General features: G+C 41.4%; 1 protein-coding gene across 1 annotated transcript in view; it reads right to left on the bottom strand.

Annotated features, from left to right (window-relative positions):
- The window catches only part of ctnna2 (catenin (cadherin-associated protein), alpha 2), a 276055-nt gene that overhangs the window by 71972 nt on the left and 182476 nt on the right, over positions 1-21607 (bottom strand). The window contains exon 8 of the mRNA XM_062388807.1: positions 6907-6987. Within this exon, the coding sequence (XP_062244791.1) occupies positions 6907-6987 (81 nt within the window). The remainder of the gene's footprint in view (positions 1-6906; positions 6988-21607) is intronic.

Below are 21607 nucleotides of genomic sequence, written 5' to 3'. Positions count from 1 at the left end.
TGTTACTGGGTACTGAGTAATCACTTGTTGATTTAACATGCAGACACATATGGATAGGATGTGTGTAAGAGGTCTGGGTCTCTGGATACTCATGAATGCCCGACAGTGAAACTGATTCTGATGGTGGGTTCGAGTGCAGAAATGATACAGACGAGTGATTTCCCAAGTCGCAGTCTCTCCTGCACCATCAGCATTCTAATGCCCACACACCACTCCCACAGAAATCCATCTTCAATCTTTCAGATCTCACCTCCCTCCATGCTCCATCTCCACCGTCTCTCCTCTCACACTCCCCATGCATTTCACTAACACTTAGAGGAAATTAGACCTGGAATTCCAGTAGATAGCGAACGCTCTTCTCATTATATGTTAGTGGGACAGCTATTTGTCTCCCCAGCCGCGCGGTGCCACAGTGGCTCGAGCTCTGAATGCAATGGTTTTTGTTTTACATATTAATAAGTAAGACTTCGGGAGAAATGTTTCAGGAGTTGGAATTGTTTTCTGAGTTTCGCTTGTGGCTATGCACTTTTCAATTTTATTCCCAGAATACTTTTAGTATCCTGGCTGGCAACATGGACGGTGATGAGACATGAAATGAAACACAGCAGTGAGCAAAGACTGCCGTCATGACAGATACCGGATAGAAAGGTAGATAGAAAGAGAGGAAGAATGCACTGTATGGCATCATTTAGAAATTAAGCCAAAATATCCCAGATATTGAAGCTGCCATCTGTTTTCTTCTGGTCATTTAGAGGCAGTGAGGTCCCACCGATCGCAAGTCACTCTCCGTGTCAATCATGACGTTTCTTATTGTTTTTATGACATCAAATAACTAATTGAAAGCAAACTTACCATAATAATAAACAAAGATTTACCACAAATTATCCAGTTAGCGGTAGACTACCTCTGGGTGAATGAAGAAATGACTTAATGAATGAATATATGATGGAGCTCTAAATTGACCCATGTGCTTTTTTTAAGCTTTACAAATACTGTCGTGCACAAATGATGCTCTGGCCTTGGCAGCACTCAGGGACATTTTGGTTTAAAGCTTTATACAACACCCGGATATGTTTGTTTAAAAACTCCAAGGCTCCAGAATACCTAAGTCCTTTTACCATTTTAGCTGTTCATTTAACAGAGCTATCTTTCAAAAGAGACAAAAGAGTCCGAAACATGAGGACACTTTTGGTTCATATTAATGGATTTTCTAGGACTACTTTTCACATCCTCATCTTTATATGCTCTAGCCTTCCAAAGTGTAGAAAAAAACTAAAATTAACCAACAAGTTAATCCGACCTGATACTTAAATGGCTCACAAGAAGCTCACTGGGATAATTAAGAGGACGCATATGCTTAACAAACCTTGACAGATAGATACCTGTGTTGTTAACTGATAAGTGGGGAGGGCTGTGTGATTCCAAAAGACGGGATTCACATTAATTTAACCCATTTGCTTTTTAAAATGGGGAAACGTATGTATTTCGTCAGAGCGCAGACCTGATGTGTCACAAAAACAGATGCACAAGAGAAAGTCTGGCACAACACCCACTATGATCAGTGCATGACTCGAAATCAAAGAAATGCATGTTTTTTCAAAGGACTGCAAAATATAGACAGCATTATCGTTGGTTCTGCACACATTCAGAGTCAAACCCTGTCGACTTGACTTGTTTACAATACAGCAGAGTCTCAGCACGCGCAAAGGATGGAAAACACAAATCTGAATTTGAAAGGGGAACGATGCACTTCGGCTTGTGTTGCTAACTTGTGATGCAGAACACATAGCACGGGGTTCCTTGGGGTCAGCACAGCAAAGTTTCTTATTAAAATGTCAAGAGCAATCACGGCATAAACGGCTGGAGTCACGGCTGAGGGGAAACAGCCTGGGCAAATCAAGAATTAAGTAACAGCTCTCATATATGATATCTAACAGGGAGCATGGGAAGATGATTAGTGGGGGGAGAGTGGAGAAATGAAAGGCGGGAAAGAGGGACTGACTGATCGTCGGCAGTCTGGGGACGAGCACATTACATATCTCATCCTGGAGCCTTCATTTAAAGTGTCCTGCCAAATCAAAATTCATGGGATTCCAGTTTTAGAAACAGGGAAAGATGCATACATGTTTTTTCACTGAATACAAAGAAGGAGAATCACAGATACTGCACATGACACGATGACTGCAGATCTTTTTTTTATATAAATACAAACCTATAATGATAAGATTGTGATACAAAAACATGTAAATGAAGCAAATGTAAAAATCGAATGTATTAGCCGCAATGACCTACAGTAGAACACAGTATTACATGTCGTTCATTGTAAAAGCTATTCCATAGCACTAAAAGAGATACTTGTTGTCATGTGTGGAGACAAAATCAGAAAAAACAAATGTGTGTGTGCACGTGTGTGTCTGTGTGTTTGTGTGGCAGACAGAGCCCTACTTCAGGGAACAAGCCAGGGATTATAAAATGGTTTAACAACATTACAGGTAGCAGAGCATTCAGTGTGTAGTGATATATCAGTGAGACAACCTGACAATCTCCTCAACCTGCAGGGCTTCTTCCTTCTTACTGGGTGACTATAAGCCTTTAGCAAAGTCTTTCCCCACCTTTTTCTGCCATGGGACACACAGACACTCAAAAAGAACCTCCGATGTTTCCCTACTCAACATTGACAACCTTATACACGTGGGTTTTTTAGATGTGTAGAATGCACTGTATTTGCAAATGTTGACTGTCTCTGCAAACATGAAATTGTCGGAAACCGAGGACGAGCACAAAGTGTATCTTGCCCCATGGGTTTAGAGAAAATACGTACGTAAACATTCTGTCCTGCAAACTGTCCTGTTTTTTTTTTTATTATAGTGTAGTTCCATACACACAAATTAAGACATCTTTTGGCCACTGAGGTTGTAGAAATAAGCCGTGAAATCAACACTGGCATTCCTTATAAAACTGATGAACAGGCCAGCTGGCATATGTTAAGAACAATATCAACTCCATTTTTTTTTTTTTTTTTTTTTTTTTTTTTGTCTCACAACTACTATGAAACTAAATTCTGTCTCTTTTAACTCTGCCGCTAACGTCCTACTTTTAGTACCGTGCAGTTAATACCTGGTGATAGAAAACTGTCTTCTCATGGTATGTGCCTCTCCCCCCCCGCCAAGTGCATCCGGAATTGATGCTGATGGCAGCAGTCACAATGAACCATACCAGTATAGTTGTTGGTCATAAAACTCAAACATTGACCCAAAGATCTGAAGGGAAAGGCAAACTTGTATAAACTTTCCAGCGTTTATACATTTTGGTGTTTCTTTTTAAGCTACAGTTGTTGTCATGCTAATTCCTAAAGCAAAGGTACATGTAATACATGTTTATCCAAGTTCATTGGTTTAGCTATCGACACATGATGCGCCCCACAAATGTGCAGCTTACTCACCACTGCCTGGGATAACATTGAATGTACAATCATTTTGCAAATTAAATTTTAATGAATAGCCTCGAAAAATTTTGCTTAAAAAAAGATTGAACACACTCGCGGCTTATCTTGGATTTGTTTGTCGAAACAACAGAGTTACAGCTGACAAAATCTGTGGCAGCTGTTCCTCCTTAACATGATAACCCTCAACAATTAAAAACAGCTGTACCAATCACCAAGCTAATGGCAGAGATGGAAATGATTTCAACATCCCAAAGCAGAAAGAGCGGCAGCGAGAGACGGAGGGAAATTTGCAAAGGCGGCTGGTGCTATAGGGAATCCTGGAATCAGCCATCAGTCAGAACGAGGCCCAGAGAGATAAGTTGACAGATGCATTCATCACAGGCAGGATGACAGTGGGTAGAACACATGGCTCGCTTCCAACAACTTTGTAGGGCTAGTCACTGAATGAATACTAATTGAAGAGAGGGGAAAGACTTTTTGTTTCAACCTAAAACTTCATGTTAATTCTCAGATTCATGCTTTTGAGCATGCTACAGTATTTCTTATTGGGTTTCTTTGAAATAATTGCCCACATCTGTTCACGTGTTCACACTCACAGAATTCTTGTTCTCGGAGGAACTTGACCTTGACCAGTTGATTATAGCCATGGTTTTAAAAACAAACAAAAAATATTGTGGTACTTATCCTTCATCCTTTGCATATGTTTATTTATAAGAACAGAGGTTCATAGTCCTCTAGCATCAAACTACAATCGACTTACAATCGACTTCGAAGAGGGTCACGTGATTGCAGAGCCATTGAGCTATACATAAGATGTAGCTTCTCTCCAGTGAAATAAGGTCACATTTACTTAAGCATTAAGCAGGCAGCCCATAATTGACATGCCTTACTTGAACTGTTAATGTATTTATGCAGAACACGAATGTGAACTTGATGACCAGCCTGACTCGGATGATAGACTTGAAGAATGGATGATGGAGAGACTCTGAGGAGGTCAAGAGAGCCTAGGTAGAGTAACAGAGGTTTTTTGACCTTACTTTTAGATTTTTTTTACAGTATGTCTGCACAAATATTATACAAGTCATTGTGCACATCTCATAAGGGAAGTTTATTTTTTTATTTTTTATTATCCAAGGTATAGTCGGAAGAACATGGAATCATTTTTGATTGAGACTTAAATAAAAACAGGTTAACAGACTTGGGATGTTTGAGAATTAAGGTTGGACTCACATTTGCTTAAACCTCATCAATATAAGTTGGATGGAAAATGTAAGGTCGCGCTGGTGATTAAATTAAAAAGCTCTTTGCACTTATGTGATGCAGAAGGCTGCACGGAAGAGTTGGACTCCGTTGGCTCCGTCAGACTGAGAAACCCTGCGGAAATTCTAAGAAAACCAAAAGGGGGTTGGGGGGGAGACGACATGCTCAACATCTATGCAGTTTGCCCTGGATAACAGACAGCTTAGTATTGTCTTGTATGTACACACAACAGCTTGAAGGGAAGAAACAATGCTGCGTGTCTCTGGCGGTGTTGTCAGAGGGCTTGTTCGGTCTCACCTGCTCCCATTTCACAAACGCTGTCTGTCATTTGTGCTCGTCTGCTCTAATATGTGATCCGTCCTCTCCACAATAGGGTAAAGAACACAACGCTCAGACAGTGCTCCTCCCCACAGGAAGATCTTGTGTCTCCACACGCCCAGTGCCGATACGCTAAACCTTAGACGTGTTTGCATAATTGTGGTATCGCAGCTCTGTGCAATGTGTGCATGTGTGCCGCGGCTTTGCCCTCCCATCTAAATTCAAAGCTCAAACAGACCGCCCATTCTGTCAAGCCAACCTCTGCGTCAATAGAACATCCTGTCAGTGTGAAAACCGCCTGCCAGCACCACCAAATGCACCCCCCCAACCTGGAATGATACCCTGGTCTTCAGAGGTCAGAGAGGACACAACCACAACTACTCTGTCCATGGAGCTGCTATGTATTATCAATTGTTGGCTGAATGAATCTCTATCAGAAAAGAAAACCCTACAGTGCATGACAGGACAGGGTGTTGTGATGCCCAAATGGGTTTTCTTATTCTTTTTTGGGGGGGGGGCAAGATGTGAACTCAAATATGCTTGTATATGAAAAACATGTGTAAGACAAGTTATTCAGAATGTGAGTTTTAATTAGTGGGAGCCGACAGACCATCTCAGAAGCTTGTTTGAGTGATGGCTTTGCATCAACAGACACTTACGTGTCCCCCTTTTTTTTCCCTAAGTGTGGTGTCAACTTTTTTGTCAGACCCCGCGAGATCCAGAGCCAGATAAATCTTGTCTTCAGCCAAGATAAAAAAAAATCAATACTGCTTTTGAGTTCTGACACTGTGTATCGCAGAATGAATCACCTACTTATTCTTCACTATTGGAGGGTAGCTTTTGGAATTTGGCAGGTCATTTTACTGCAGCTTCCTGATACAACTCTTCTGAGTTTGACAATCAAAAGCAGAGCATTGATCAATATGACTGAATGCCTGAAATGCATTTGATTGTTTAGAAAAAGAAAAAAAGAATTTTGGGAATGGAATGCAATCTTGAAATGCAGCTCAAATGAGAGGGTGGAAGAAAAGAAGGGAAAAAGGATTGGAGTTGCTGTTGTCCCAGATTGAACGTCACAACTGGGTGAACGTTTCATGTTGTCTCCATGTTTGGATTTCTGCTGTGAGCTCCAACAAAACATTCTGTTGTTACAGTAAGCTTGTTAACCCTGTCACTAGTGAGTGTGTCGGGTCACTCCAAGCTCAATAATAATAAAATGTCAGTGAACTTTAAAGTGTATGGAAAATGAAAGCTTCGGTTGAGAAACGGGTTCAGTCATAGATGTTTTGGTCCCTGTTTCTCAGAAGTACCCTGACTATTTTGCACTGTCTATTATTTAACATTGATTTCTGTTCATGTACAACATCTTTCTTTGTTACCATGCTGTAACAATAACAAATTCTCCCGACTCATCGGAGTCGTTCAACGATTAGTGTGATTATATTTCATGTTTTTTTTCTCTTATGTTTCCAGCCAGCCTGATTTAGTTTTGCTCATTACCTGGTAGTCCTCCATTGTTGTGTAAAAACTATTAAAAACACATCAGTGAGGCGCGGCTTTCCGATGTGTGGCATGTTTATTAAATAGGATAAACATCAGCACTCTTGTTTTTACTTTGATTAATTGCACATACGCTTACCTCCTCTTGTATTTAGTTCCCAAATATTAACAATTTACCCCTGTTTCACGAAGGCTTTTGAAAACCTAAAATGATTGGGCCGTTTTATGACTTCTGGGGGCGATACCAAAAATATAGAACTTCTCAAGCCTCAACTTTTAACGTGGCTTGAAAGCAACTCAATGATTTCCACGAACAAGTGCAGCTGATACAGTGTTCAACTGATAGATGGAGATTGTGATGAACCATGAAAACCTGAACGTACCTGTCGACGCAGGTCCCTGGTCTTTTTGGTCATTTTGTCAATGGCTGAGTTCAGTGGGTCACCTTTCTCTTTCCTGCCAGTCTGTGAAAAGACAAAAACACACAAACGCCAGGTTAATACACTCACAGCACATTTCAATACCTTCTTACTGTTTGATTCCAGACATGGCACCACACAGATGGGTCGAGCTCAAAGTGTCAATATTCTCGTTGAAATGACACAAACAAAGCAAACATGTGTATAGTTGGTTCCGATAGTTGATCTCTAAATAACCCTTCATCACAGAACATGTAGTGACGTTACCAAGCAGCCACGATCAAACTGGAGTCTGTGAGTCAAACTGCGTAATATGTTACCTAGCAACTAGCCTTTCTGGCAACTGGCAATTTAGTTTTGGCCGGTTTCCCTGTCCAGTGCACTTCATGTATCTGCCCACTGCTACGGACTTTAAAAACGGTGTAGACCACCATGTTTGCCGACTGAAACATACAGAGGCAGCAGCTGCTTCCTCTCACCTGACGATGGGGAATTCTCACTGTGATAATGTGAGTGTACAAGCATCCCAACCCACTGATAGGAGAACTCTCTTGCTATGTTTAATTCAAAAATACAGACAATTCTTTTCATTGAGACGCCTGGCCAAAGAAGAGGCCCCGCTTTCAGTTACACCTACTGGCTGCTCCATTTACCACTCATTAACTTTACTGTCTTTGCTCAGAACCCATGGAGAAGAATGGGCCTATACGTTTATTGGATTTTGACTGTTATTATTTACCTAATCTAAGCTTGGCTTGTCGGTGAGTCAGAGGCTTTCCTTTTAAAGAGCTTGTTCGAGGTGGGAATGTTGCATCTTTATTCAGCTTAGCCCTTCTGTGTAAAAGGGCCAAACACAATGCGTGTGGGGCATCGCTGATCTGCCTTCATGCCAGCAGAGAAGATTGTCAATGACTCGCATCAATGGAGAGATACTGATGCTGTTAGTCATCACGCCTCTCATTTGGAGGCACCAGCAAACAATGTCAAATCACACACGGGCAGAATTATGTCGCTTGTTTTATTCAGTCTATAGGAGGCTGAAGAAGGGGTCTTCTTAATGGCACAAAACAAGATCTCGTGTGTCTTTGAGCAAATTATTACTGCTCCAGATCCTGATCTCTCTAAAGAAAGTCATACATGTGTCACTCAGGACATAGGAAGTGAGTACATCCTAATTGGGTTGTTCTGAAGGCACCATTTAGAAGATGCTTAACAGGCTTAGAATACATTATTGTCACCATTTGACATGCATTGAACATGTTAGCAGGCATCACCAGTTTCCTAATATGCTAACAAAGGATCATGGATATTACAGTCTATGTGACTAGTGCAACACACGATTCAGCCAAAAGATTGTGTTTGTTCTGGGTAAAAAAATATATTGGTTAGCAAGACTTTTCAAATCCAAGCCTTTCCAATTTCAATTTAAATGAGTTAAATGAACAATTAGAAGTGGAAACAAGTGTAAAATTGGCGCCCTGCTTCGGAGTGAAGTCCTTAAGAGTGAGCAATGTGCTCCCAGCCTCCCTCAGGTCTTCTCAATCAGCTCCCGTACAAAGTCAAATGCCACCACATTTCAAACTAAAGGTCTACAAATAATCATTCATGTTAATTACTTTGTCCTTTTGTTTTGACAGCTGAGGAATTAAAAATTGAGACCATCCCTGTTTGAAACCTTGCGCTATATATAGCTACAGACAATTCTGAGTAATATTTTTATGGATGGCACAATCTTTGTTGTAGACATAAAAAGAAAATAATTAAAATCCGCCGATTGAATAATTTCAGGTGGTAGTAAGATATTTTTGCAAAGGAAAACAATGGTTAGATGGATGATCAACAGATTGTAAGTCACAGTTATTTTCTGTGGAAGCAATGCCAGCATACAAAATTAGTTGTGTCGTTGCCAGGCAACCATCGCACAGCTCTGCCCAGCATAGCATGAAGGCAAACAACCAGAATGCTCATCAGCCTTTGCAGAAAAACACACACGTGGTGACAAAGACTCCCTTTCATCCTTGTTTGTTCCATATGAGGATTGTGTTTGAGACCAACTGACTACTATACTCCAAGACAAAAAGCTAATGTTGTTATTTACTCATTATTGTGTCCAATGTGACACAAAATGTGGCTCCTGAACTTTGTTTTGCTGCACGATTGTCCTGCCCTTTTGATTATTGAATGGAACACAAGACATGTCTTTGTGTCGCAGAGAGCTAAATGAAACCCCCATCGAACAGCCAGCTCATTGTAAACTTAGCTCAACAATAAAAGTGATGGTTATTTCCAAAGCCTCATTATCAGGTTATAAAATTACCGTTTCTACAAAAGTTCTGAATATGCCGTCCATCACACTTGTAGAGAGCAGCAGAGAGGGAGTGATGCTAGCGTGAACTCAACAAAAGGACATTGACCAATTGAGCACTTCCCTTAAAAGGTAGATTTAGCTCAGGAAGTGTGTGCGCTCTAGAAACAACTTAAAATCAGCGGGAAAGTACCAAACCAACGTTTCTTGTCCTTTCCTTTTTTTTTTTGAAAGACAAGACATTCAGGAGTATTCCAGCCTGACAACACAACAACCACATTTTTTTTCTCATTTTAAACCCGTCGCACTCCAACCTCTGCACGAGTCTCAGTGTGGCCATGTGCTGTGGGGGACTCTCATGTGTGCAAGGTCATTGATGTGAAAGTGCTGCTCAATGAAAAGAGCCTGTAGCCATAAAAGCAGATAATTCCCTTTTCTGTCTAATGTATTGCTGGCTTGCCCTTGGCCAAGGCTCATATAGCAAGCGTTTTCTTTCTTGTGGACGTTAAACAAAAAAAATGACTCATTTATCTCCTAGCTCATACAACAGTTAGTCACCCCTTCTCCTAATAGCAATCACACGATGCCGCCTTTTTCTTTTTTTTTGTGGGGCAGTGCATCAAATTAAAGGGATCTCATAATATGAATAACGTGTATGAGATTTGATCCCATATCGGAAAGGAAATCTAGCTGGAACCTACTTACCACTATAGTAACACACATTTAAGTGAACTCTATGTCCATTTAATACATTTGAACATTACATTCTGACACATGGCTCGAATGACTTTGAGTGAGTTGTTAGGAAATGAAGGTAGCATTCAGCTCCCTTCCATTATGTGTCCTTCTGTAATACTGACACTTTGATGTGCATGGACAGGCCAGCTCCCCTACGCCAAAGCAGGACACATGACAACATTAGTCATTATGCAGCCTGAAGAGCCTAATGTGTCATTAAGGCACCACAGGGACACACAGGATTAAAGATGCTCACCACCAAAATTCAAAAAGGGCTCAACTGGATCCTTTCTGAGGACACTTCAGACATATTCACGTGATTTTTTTTTTTAATGTCTAACCGACATCCTTAATTGAACCGGGCGAGAGAGAAAGTGGACAGGCTGTAGATGACATAAACAAATCCTCTGATTCATAAGATGAGTAGATAAATAAAATTAGTGCCTGTGTGTTTTTTTTCTCTCTCGCTCTCTCTCCATTTTCTGGAATCCAAAATCCCAGCTGTTTTATTTCTCAAAAACCCTGAACTCTTTAATCTGCGTTAAGGAGATTAAAACTGCACAATGATGTCTAAAGGGACAAAACCCAGCTCCTGTTATTTTTAGGCCCAATTGAAAGTTATATCGGTGTGTGTATTTTCCTATGGCCGCCGCCGCTCTTTGAGAAACGATGTATCTTCAGATCAATGCAGCATGCTAAAGACAATCAGAGGGAGTAGACCACAATTACAAATAAATACGCTGCACTTCCACTTCCACTCTAATATGGCATTACTCCTTCAACAGGGAACGGAAATGCATTGCTCATGATGGGTTTCCTGCAAACCATAAAACACCCAATTAAAAACACTACGCTTGAATTCCCCATTACAAACTTTAAACACAAGGCTGTCCACAAAGTGTGAATCATAGGTTAGTAAATGCGTCAGCCACAAATTCGTCCCTGGTCCGTCAAAACGTCGGTCTTTGATATGTGCGTGCACGTTTGGGTTTGTGTGACGAAACAAAGTGTGAGAGACAAACTGAGTCACACTGTTTTGTTTATGTGTTGATCCCGGGGAAAATGGTTTGACATTTCTCCGTTCCCACCTAGGTGTGGTCCTGCCTGCGTGTGGGAATCTGGCTCTCCACTGCGCTCCCATTAAATGTTGATTCAACATAGAAAGCAACATTGATTGCTCAGTTTTTGACTGTCGCATAATGGAATGTACATGTTCAGTTGTTCTAGTAAACACTAGTCCCTGTGGTGTTTGGCAGACACTGTTCCCAACTGTCTCCATCCATTATTTTCTACCCCCCCGTGTGCACTCATTCATTCCCAGTAGGGGAGAGGAAGATAGAGCAGGGCGCTTGAAACTAAGCATGGAGAGTGTACAGGGTAATGGAAGCAGCATGGCCCACTCAGGAGATGGGCTGGTGGATGGTGGATGCCAGCAAAGCGGCTGACGGCCCAGAGAATGTTCACACGCTCAGGCCTCGGAAAGTTGTGTAACTCAGTGGTGCACTGCAGCACAAACTATTTCAATTCATTTCTGACCTCAAACCCTGCAATGGTGGGATAAGATAAAGAGTTTAAGTTTAAGCAGCGCTAGTAAACAATATATTTTCCTTTACTTTTCTTTAATTTCTTAATTCAAGTACAATGTACAAATCAAGTTGTCTGTTATTTTATTTGTAAGTGTTATTTAAACAAACGTCCAATGTTTTTAATTTCTGGCATTCTGATGAACTCAGAAGTATCTTGTCCCTGCACGTCGCTTGAAACTAATGCAATGAAAATGACAGCGGTGAAACATTCCCAGAAAGAAGTGAGGGATTAATCTGGTCATTCATAGGCAATAACATGGCAAATCAGAGAAATGAGCAGATGAATCATGGGGACGATAAAAAACAAACAAACAGGAGACAGGTCGGAAAGATGGGACGGAGGGGGGAGGGGTGTTGGGGTATGAGGCGTTCTGTCTTATTGTCTCTCAAGATCAATGTGTTAAATGATATCAATTCCGGCTCCTTGTCAATTCAATTAGGCAGGAGCGAGAGGTACAATTACTATCCAATGTGGTTACACTGTCTGCAGCGGGCTTAAAGGGGAAGGCGAGCAGATAACGAGAGGTTGAGAAAGTGTGTGTGTTTGTGTGTGTGTGTGTGTGTGTGTGTGTGTGTGTGTGTGTGTGTGTGTGTGTGTGTGTGTGTGTGTGTGTGTGTGTGTGTGTGTGTGTGTGTGTGTGCGTGCGTGTGTGTGCGCGAGAGAGAGCCAGGGGTGGGGGCGGATAATAGTGGTTACGTGCTGGTCGGGTTACCAGCAGATAATGGGAAGCTAGATCCTCATTAAGACAAGTTGTGCTCCCTCAGCTACAGTGCCATGGATGGGCCAATTTGACTTGTTCTCATTAAGTGGAACTTAAAGAGGTGCAGCGGTGGCCATCAGCGAGTTTGATTACAGGATACTGGAAAAGAAAACACACTGCAATGCCTGCGACTGGAAAGACCAAAAATACTTAGAGATGAGCTGCTGAGTGTTTATTCTTCCTTTTTTTAAAATAGGACGACCGAGCAGGACAGAAATAGATGTTGTATCCAAACCTCAAGAATTCAAATAGATATAGAACGGGCACAATGCAACACAGGAGTAAATAAGCACAGAAATATCAAGTTATAGCAGCATGTGTGCATGTGACCGTGTGCCTGAACGTGTCTCTCACGCTCTCTCACATCCACAGACACAGACACACACACACACACACACACACACACACACTGAAACCAATTAGTTAGAAGACAATTTTTCTGAGAGGGTCAAAGGTGTGAAATGTATATAAATTAAATTTAGATGAAAAGATTGTGTGTCATTTTGTTTTCCCCTCCATCCATAGGAGGTGCCTCTCCCAGCCCACACTGGGCGTAGAGCCAGCAGCGACACCAGTGGATCACAGGACTAACACATAAAAGACAATTCACACTGACTAATTGTATAGAGGTAGTTCACCTGCATGTCTCTTAAATAAGGGTCAAAACTGCAGCAGAGGAGGAAACATATGCAGACATGAGCAAATTGATAATTTTGGTTATTTACAAAATCTATGATTTATATTTCATTGATTTGTTTTAGATTTTTTTTTTATTATACACAGGGTCAAATAATTGTATCACGATTTACAAAACTAAATTCTGTTATTAGCTTGTTTCAAATAAAATTATGACAATTAAGATTAAATATATAAGCCTTTAAACAAGGTATAGTCTGAGCCAAAACTTAAAGCAGTTTTTTTATAAATGGAGAGGAGCAAAGTATAGATAGGTAAAAAACAAAAACTATTTACATATATAGATGGTAGTAACTTTCAAATCACATACATCCGTAATCATTTGTGCAATTTGACCTCCCACAACATTATACATTAAACCGATTTGGCCTGAGAGAACCGAGGATAAAACTTGACCCTTGTTCTGTGTTACACTGCAGATCAGTAAGCAGCACTGGGCTTTGCACAAGATGCTGGATGCCACTGACTGGAAACATTATTTTTACACCTTGCCTCTGAGGGCTTTATGTGATTCGGCTGTTTTTATGACTGTCTCAGATAATTCGTTGTTTTAATTTTTCCTCGGTGCAGCTGGTTACATTGAAATAAGACAGCAAATGAAATACTTCTCCTCTGTCGCATGGACTAAGCTTTTTGCAGGCCCGGATTAATAAATTAGTTTCATAACCTTAATTATTGTATCTTAAAAGGCGTTCATAGAGTTCTGAACGCCCGACTTTCTTTTTGATTAATGAGGTTTAATGAAAGTGATAATGACCTTAGGCAATGGCTCTCAGTCCTTGTCCTTGGGATGGCTAGTGCATGTTACTCATTATTCTTTATGTTTCACAACTTGTACACATCAGTAACAATTTTGAGGGGGGGCTGAATAATATAGTTCCTTAGAGGCATGGCAAAATATATTTATTCAATTGTTGTTTAATTGTTGATTGGGAATTAAATAAAGCACATGTTATAATGGTATTATTAAGCAGACAATTGAGTATCAGATATATGCTCATTTTTATAGGTGTTACTTGATTAGTTGAATCATTAATGACGGCGTTACTAGAAAGTACTAACTCAGTGATTGGTAGAAACACACATAAACAGACACACACACTCACACAGACAAACAAACACGAAGACAGAAACACATCTTGTGGCTACTGGGAATATGAATGAGTATCCAGATCTCCTGTGTGGCGCCTCAGGAAAACCAGTTTACCCCCAACACCCAAAGTGCTGCTCATACCAGAGCTCCATGTCTTCCCTCCTCTCACATGGTTGCTCATGGTATCTATAACAGTGCTGTTTGAGCCTGGCAGTCTCCTGTCAGTTAGAGTTAATGCAGCTGAGAACGGCAGTGCCTGAGGAGGGGCCGGAGTGCCTTCTGGCACAAGCTCTCTTATGTTTAATGGCTGATGCCGTTTGCTTACTCCTCTCATTACACTGGCTCATGTTTAGACTGTGGGCCTGTCACTGGCTATTAGCATCTGTGGTCAAGCAGGCTGTGGGTGAGAGGAAGCATCTGGCTTATCATCAAGCACATTGTAAGTATGAAATGAACAGTTTGTTTAAGATGGCCTAAGAACAGAGTAAACACATTGTGTGCATGGATGCATGGGTAATTTGTAGACTGATGCCACACTAACATAAAATCTTCTCTAAGAATAAAGTGATGCTATAGTGCAGTACAACATTTTAGCAAAGATACAAGAGCTGGTAGGGTTGTTTTTTTTACCTGCATTGACTATTTAAGAAAACATTTGGAAGTATTTTTATCTTCATTGAGACGACTGGGGTAAATTACACAAGACAAGGACGCCCCTCAGTTCAGCATGTCTTGACAAAACATTCTGATCAGACTTTGGCTAGGAGTTGGGGCAAATGTAAAAAAATATATAAGGGCATATAGGAAAACCATAAGAGCAGAGGGAGGAGGCACCAGCTAAACAATGGAGTGGAGACAAAGGCAATGACAGGAACTGACAAAATAATATACACTGGGCAAACCTAACGCAGAGGACATCAGGTTGCATGTCTCTCTTTTCACTGTGCATTGTGATTGTCTGACAAAATAAAAGCAAGTGTCATGGTTCAGGTAGGAGGGACACAAGGGCATGACTCAGGAGGTAGAAGTAAGGACATATTTACTTAACAAACCCCCCCCCCCCCAAAGAAAACAAAACAAACGAAAGAAAGAAAAAGTTCTAAAACAGAATCAGGATCAAAACAGGCAGGCAGGGAGCAGAGCGCTGTAAAGCAAAGGCATATGACACAAAGAGAACCCAGCAGTAAACAAATGGAAATTGACCCATATAAAGTGTATACAAGGGAGGCAATGGGGGGGGGGGGGGGGGGGCATGACATCACATTAGAACAACTGGACTGAATGAACCCAGGACCACAAAAGCATATTTAATAAGGCATATGATTTTAGTCACTGCAGAGGTGACAAGTGAAAATGTCACCTCTGAAGAGCTGTCAAACAGGGGGTTTGGGAAAGCATGACGTTACAGCTTACTTTGTACATGTTGTTTGTATAATGAGCATGTGTGATAAACAACACTGACAATGGCAGCTACATAAAGGATTCCCAACTTTTGGTTAGCATTGTCAGGTCTAATAACGTGTTTGTAGCTACATTTAGAACTACTGCACAATATCACCGGCATCTGGAGGTGTCTGCCTCACCCAATATTACGCAGACCGCAGCGTTCTTTACTTTATCCCCACCCACTTGCCCAGAAGCCTGGTTTTAACCATTACCATGATCCATGTTCTTGAAGATTCAGACCTTCCTTTACACATAGAGGGAGGTTACAGGCACCATAAAGACTTTATTATCCATCTCCCTTAGTCCCAGTCAGTGTGACATTAGGAGGCTGTAAACTATCAACCTCCATATTTCTGTTTTTAATGTAGGATAAAGGTATCCCAAAACAGCCTGAAAAATGAAGGTACGTCGGCAACAGCATGGGCACGAAGACAAACCAGAAAGGTGCTGTCGCTCTGGGAAAGGAGAAGAATGTGAGAGGGCTTAAAAATCAACACAATTCTCAAAGCTTCCATGCAAGTGGCGCCTGACGTGTGAAGATAACTCTTCTATGGCATTTCTAAAAAAGTGTCCTGTTTGAACAGTCCACCTTTCATACTGGACGAGTTAAAATGGTTTGTAAATGATTGCCCAGAATGTCCAACGTGAACTGGCTCAAAGTTTCATAAGTCTTGAAAAATGGGCTTGTGGTCTGATTGATGCACAGCTCCTTCCCTAGTGTTGTGCTGATGAAAAATGCCCCTTTGCTCAGTAACAGGCAACGGCGCGTCATGCAGCAACGCAGGGGTTTAAGAATAGAAGCATGAGGTAGATGGTGAAGGGTTTAATATTAAGAGTTTGGGGCTGTAAGCCAAGTTTTAGGTGCATAGTTTCATGAGAATAAGGAAAGAGTGAGGGGAAATGTCTGGTTATCAGACAGACAGAGACAGAGAGAGAGAGAGAGCAGGGGATAAAAAAGTCTAGCCCTGCAGCAGCAGCAGTACGGGGAGCTAGAGCAATGCTGCCTGCAGCCTGCCTGAACTGAATAGCAAGTAGTTTGCGAGGGAGGGACTAAAGGAAGGGCAGCGGAATAGAAGAGATGCGAGGGAGGGGGAGGCTGAGAATAGGTTAGTAAGGGTGAGAAAATAAGAGAGTGGTGTGATATTTGTGAGAGCAGAACTGTGGTAAAGAGAAAAAAATGCGAGTCAATGGGGTGAGAAGAAGGTTTGAGTATCATTGATGTACTTTTGTTTTACCGCAGAACGTGGGGGGGATAGACAAACTATTTATCACTCACATGCACATACACACCCAAACACTCACACACTCACACCTCCCTTAACATGTATTACACAAACATGACGAGGCATTGGGTGCTGCTACAGATTGGATACAAAACCCCCTTGTAACAGAGACTGAGGTCAATCTTGTTTAAGAACGTCGTTCGTAATCCCAGGAAAGATAATCCTATTTCATCATCTTTTTCTCTCTCTGCATTTTATCATCCTCCCCTCTCCCCACCCCAATCCCCATAACGGATCAGACCAAACACTGACATATCAGGAATTAGAGGATTTTGGCGCAGTAGAGAATGGACACACACGTTAGAGGGTTGAACTCCCAGGTTAATGTTTTCAATTGAATAAAAATCAATTCCAGGCTCCTTCAGCTACATACATCTACAGATTATCCTTACGGTGCTGCATCCATATCCAGCATGTTTCAAATAGTGGCATTTTATAAAGATCATTGATTGTTGCTCAGTAACAAGCGTAGCGACGTCTCAACAAGTACCTCTGCGGTAAAAGAAAGGTGAAATGTGGGCTGTTCCAGGAAAACCTCAGTATTTTTCTGATGTACATTCACTACATTGAAATAAATTATTTTTTGAAAAATTGTGAAAGATAAAAACATGTGGATTCGTTGTTTGTTTGGACACTGTAGCATTTGCCTCGGACTCCGTCCCTGCTTAGCTGATGTTCTCTTTCCACTCAACTGTTCACAACAGCTAAAATAAGCCTGTATGTCTGTGACCACTTGACTGTAGCGTGTGGAGCGCAGGGTCTGTGGATCACAGGGTCAGAGGTCAGCAAGGTCGCTCCAGAAACACAAACTGGCAGACGGATTCCATCTTTCACACACTTGCCTCCCATTACTGTGACTTAATGTTGACTTGTAGGAGTAGTCGACGCGCAGTGCACAAAAAATAGCATATTCACAGTATTCATAGCATGTGACCCGCTAAGCCTCTTCATAGCTGCAAACCTTTTGCTATCAGTGGGAATGTTGCGGTTGTCAGAGATAGCAAGGCGTACAGAGAATGATATGGGTGTTTTTGTAAACCAGGATAATAATGACTCAGGCTGAACTTGTGGGTGGGTTGCTGTGTGTTGGTGGTACTAATCAGGGATTAGGCCGGTTAAGGAAAAGGGAGAGAAAAAGAAGGGCAGAAAGTGGAGCCACGAGCTGATCATATGGAAACATGCTAATGATAGCGCGATAGCACTAGCATACCACCAGCCTATTGTGGCTGAGACCACCGTAGAGACAACCGCCGTGTACACAAACAGTGCTGATACACTACACAGAGCCCGACAAAAGTGTGTTTCCTTGCTGTAATGATCCATGGTGCGACAACTTCAAAGACTGCTGGAGCCGGCTGAACTTGTAAAATGATTATGTTCCCCCGTGCTTTCATGTCGGCTTTGTCAGTCCAGCCACGCAACACTACAAGCTCCTAACAGAGTCGTTCCTGCTATTAACTGGGAAACATAAAACCACGGAATATAAGGACATAATGTAAATGCACGGTGTGAGCAGGAATCAGGGTATGGGTCTTAGTGTCACGGTGGGTGTTTTGGATTGATGTCGTTTCAAAGGACGTCAATTATGTTCCTTCAGCGGACTTATACGAAATGTATTCCTGCAGTGGTCAAAGCTGTTCGTGTCCCCACTGCATTTTCAGGAAATAAAAATGACATCACCCTTGAAAAATATTGGCAGTCATTTATCAAGGCCTCTTCGAAACCGAACATATTTAAACACTAGGAGAGACAGATGAACCTCTCTACGTCTGATTTATTAAACTGATGCACGACACGTAAATAAGCACTGATTTGATCACGGACTGATAAATTGATTCGACTGTGGAAACAAGGACACACAACACTGGTCCTTTATTAACATATGACCGACCAACATTGATTTGTGGTTGGCAACTCTTGGCCGATAAAAAGAGATGCCTGGTGCACAATTATTTCCATTTGCTACATGACAAAGATAACATGGCAGGAGCTCTTCCATAATTGCTTGAAATTATCATAAAAACAGCATAAATGATGCAAACGTTGAGCAAACATAATTTCTGGACCATAAAGATGCTTCAGGTGCCTCTGTAGAGCGACCATGCATTTGCATATGTTTCCAATGCAGGATTAAAGGTGATAAAACCCTAAGGTGCTATGTTCACTGTCCTCTATGTGCTATGCTTTCACAATGGATGGATACGTTTTAATAAAGAGCTGGATTCCACGACAGTCCTGTTCTACATAACACCTTTGTGAAGCTTGTTATATATTTGTGTTGTTAGTGGAAATGCTTTTTTTTTTTTGCCTAAATCTAAACAGACAAAGGAGGATAAAAATGAATGGATACATCTTCTCAGATGGACATGACGTCTATTTTTTAAAAAACCTTTCATGAAAATTCAGTGTTTGGAAACCTTGGCCATTTTAATAGCACTGTGAGCTCTGCCTGGCAATAATAGTTAGGCAGCAGCATAACAGGAGCTTGAATGCATCACAAGGACAGTGAAGTGTGCCCCTGGGCTAGTCAGCTTTATTTCCAATGCTATGACAGGGTCCGGTCTCTGCAGTAGGTTACCATCTTAATTATGCATCGTCCATTTGGTGCAGGTCTCCGGCGCAGGTAGGAAGCCGCACCAGACAGTGGCTCATAGAAGGATGACCTATTGAATAACGTTGATATCTAAACTCTGCTGAGCAACATTGAAACAGAGCAATAACAGGAGTTATTGTAGCCGTGCATCAAAGACTTGAAATAATAAGTGATGCTAGCAGCCTCCAAGGATTGCTGTCATCATAACACAACACAAGAGCTGGCCAAGTTGAGGGCTAACTGAGTAGCATTGTGATGGCAAGGACACGGACATGGCATTGACAAAGACAACTGAGCACAAACAACAAAAAAAAACAGTTACGTATAGTAATGATTTCTGTATTTTATAAAGATCTGAAGGGCAAAATCTTAACTAGAGGGTTCAAATAATTCCTGTGGTTTGAAGGCTTTTTATCCACATGTCATTTTAAGAAAGTACCTCCTGCTAACAGCGGCAGAGTTGATCCATTGATCAACAAGTTCACAGCTTTGTAAACAATTGGAAATTTTGATTCGTCTCTAGGTTGCGAGGTTTGAAATTACAGGGGTGACTAGGGTAAATCATGCAAATCACAAATACATGTTTTAAGAAGGTAAACACGTATACAGTATATATACACACACACACACACACACACACACACACAAACACACACACAAGCACAAAGTCTGCAGAGATGAAGTGAGGCTGAGTTTTGTGTTTGTCTTGTCAAAGGATTTAGTTGTCACTGTCTGCTGCCGGAGACGACGTGCTGCATTTTAATAAAGGGTGCGGTTTTGAATCCAGGGGCCTTATGATGTGGTACAAATTGCATGTTTAACTTCTTTTACTATGTAGGAGTTGGGGAAGTTTCCTCATGTAACAGCACAACATTTAGTCTGACACAACCTTAAGAATCGATTTGTACATTGTGCCTGCTGCCAATTCACTGTATGTCATGCTATGGATCAGCCTGTAGGAGGATACAAAAAACATTGTTCTATGGGTGGGTTTGTAGGAATTATCTGGGTTTTAACTTAGATTCTAGAGAAGTTGGTCCTTTTCATTTCATGGTAACTCCTTAGTAGCCAGAGGATGTACGTGTTTAATTGCAGTAAACTTTTTTGTTATGTTAGCGGAAGTCTTGTGGATGTAAATACATAGTAAAGATTCCTGTGGGTCAGTGCTTAGTGTTGCCTCAGAGCAAATAGGTTCAGTGTGGAGTCTGCGTGTTCTCCCTGGTATTCTCTGGGAAGTCTGACTTCCTCCTACAGAAAGACGTAGAGGGGGATAGAAATCCAAATCTAAAAAAAATCCATGAAAATGTTTTAAATCAAGCAGAATATCTTCTGTAGCAAAGAAAAATGTAATTGAATCAGTGTGGGGTAGAAAAAACATCCCTCCATATGTCATAACGTTTTCCCTGCGGGGCAGAAATTACTATTGACAGAACAAATGTTACATTGAAATTAACGATTTGTAAACACGCTGCCTGACTGAGTATTGATCAATAGATGAATAGATAGATTAATGTGTCACTGTTATTATGTTGGTTGATAACGGTCGTTGTGGATATTGTTTGTCAGTGTAGTAACATTGGTTGGCTGCTGATGATGTAGCGACTGGTGTCCCGAGTCTAAGGGGAAGATCTTCTCTCCTGGCTCTACCAACGCAGCCTCCCGGGAGAGGAGTTGGGACAGGGCCTTAATTCCTCGAAGGTGTGAAAGGTTGTTTGTCTTTGTACGTCGGCCCAGTGACAGCCTGGTGACCTATCCCGGGTGTGCCTTGCCTCTCTCAATGTCAACTGAGATTGGCTCCAGCGTCCGCCCCCCCTCCCCGTGACCTTCCAAGGATAGATGGTACGGCTAAAGGATGGCTGGATGATTTTAATAAGCATTCATAGTATTTATTTTGTATTATGTATATTGTTAACTGAATGTAAGGAGCAATGAAAACTACATCAATGGATAAACCAAATTAATTTGCGTGATCTTCGATGTCAGATTGTCGACTCAATGCAGGATACGACTACTAAAACACTGGCATCTTCATCATTTATAACTTTGAGCACAAATAGTGCAGACAGGTCACTGCTCAAATCCATCTGCTCCTGCTGTGTGTGTTTTAATATCAGTCTGATATCTGACAACTGCAAACCAGTTCACTTCAGCTTTCAAGCAAGGA

Source organism: Platichthys flesus, chromosome 5, assembly GCF_949316205.1.
Source record: "Platichthys flesus chromosome 5, fPlaFle2.1, whole genome shotgun sequence".
Taxonomy (NCBI): Eukaryota; Metazoa; Chordata; class Actinopteri; order Pleuronectiformes; family Pleuronectidae; genus Platichthys; species Platichthys flesus.
The sequence above is the reverse complement of the archived record's forward strand: the minus strand, read 5'-3'. Positions and strand labels throughout refer to the sequence as shown.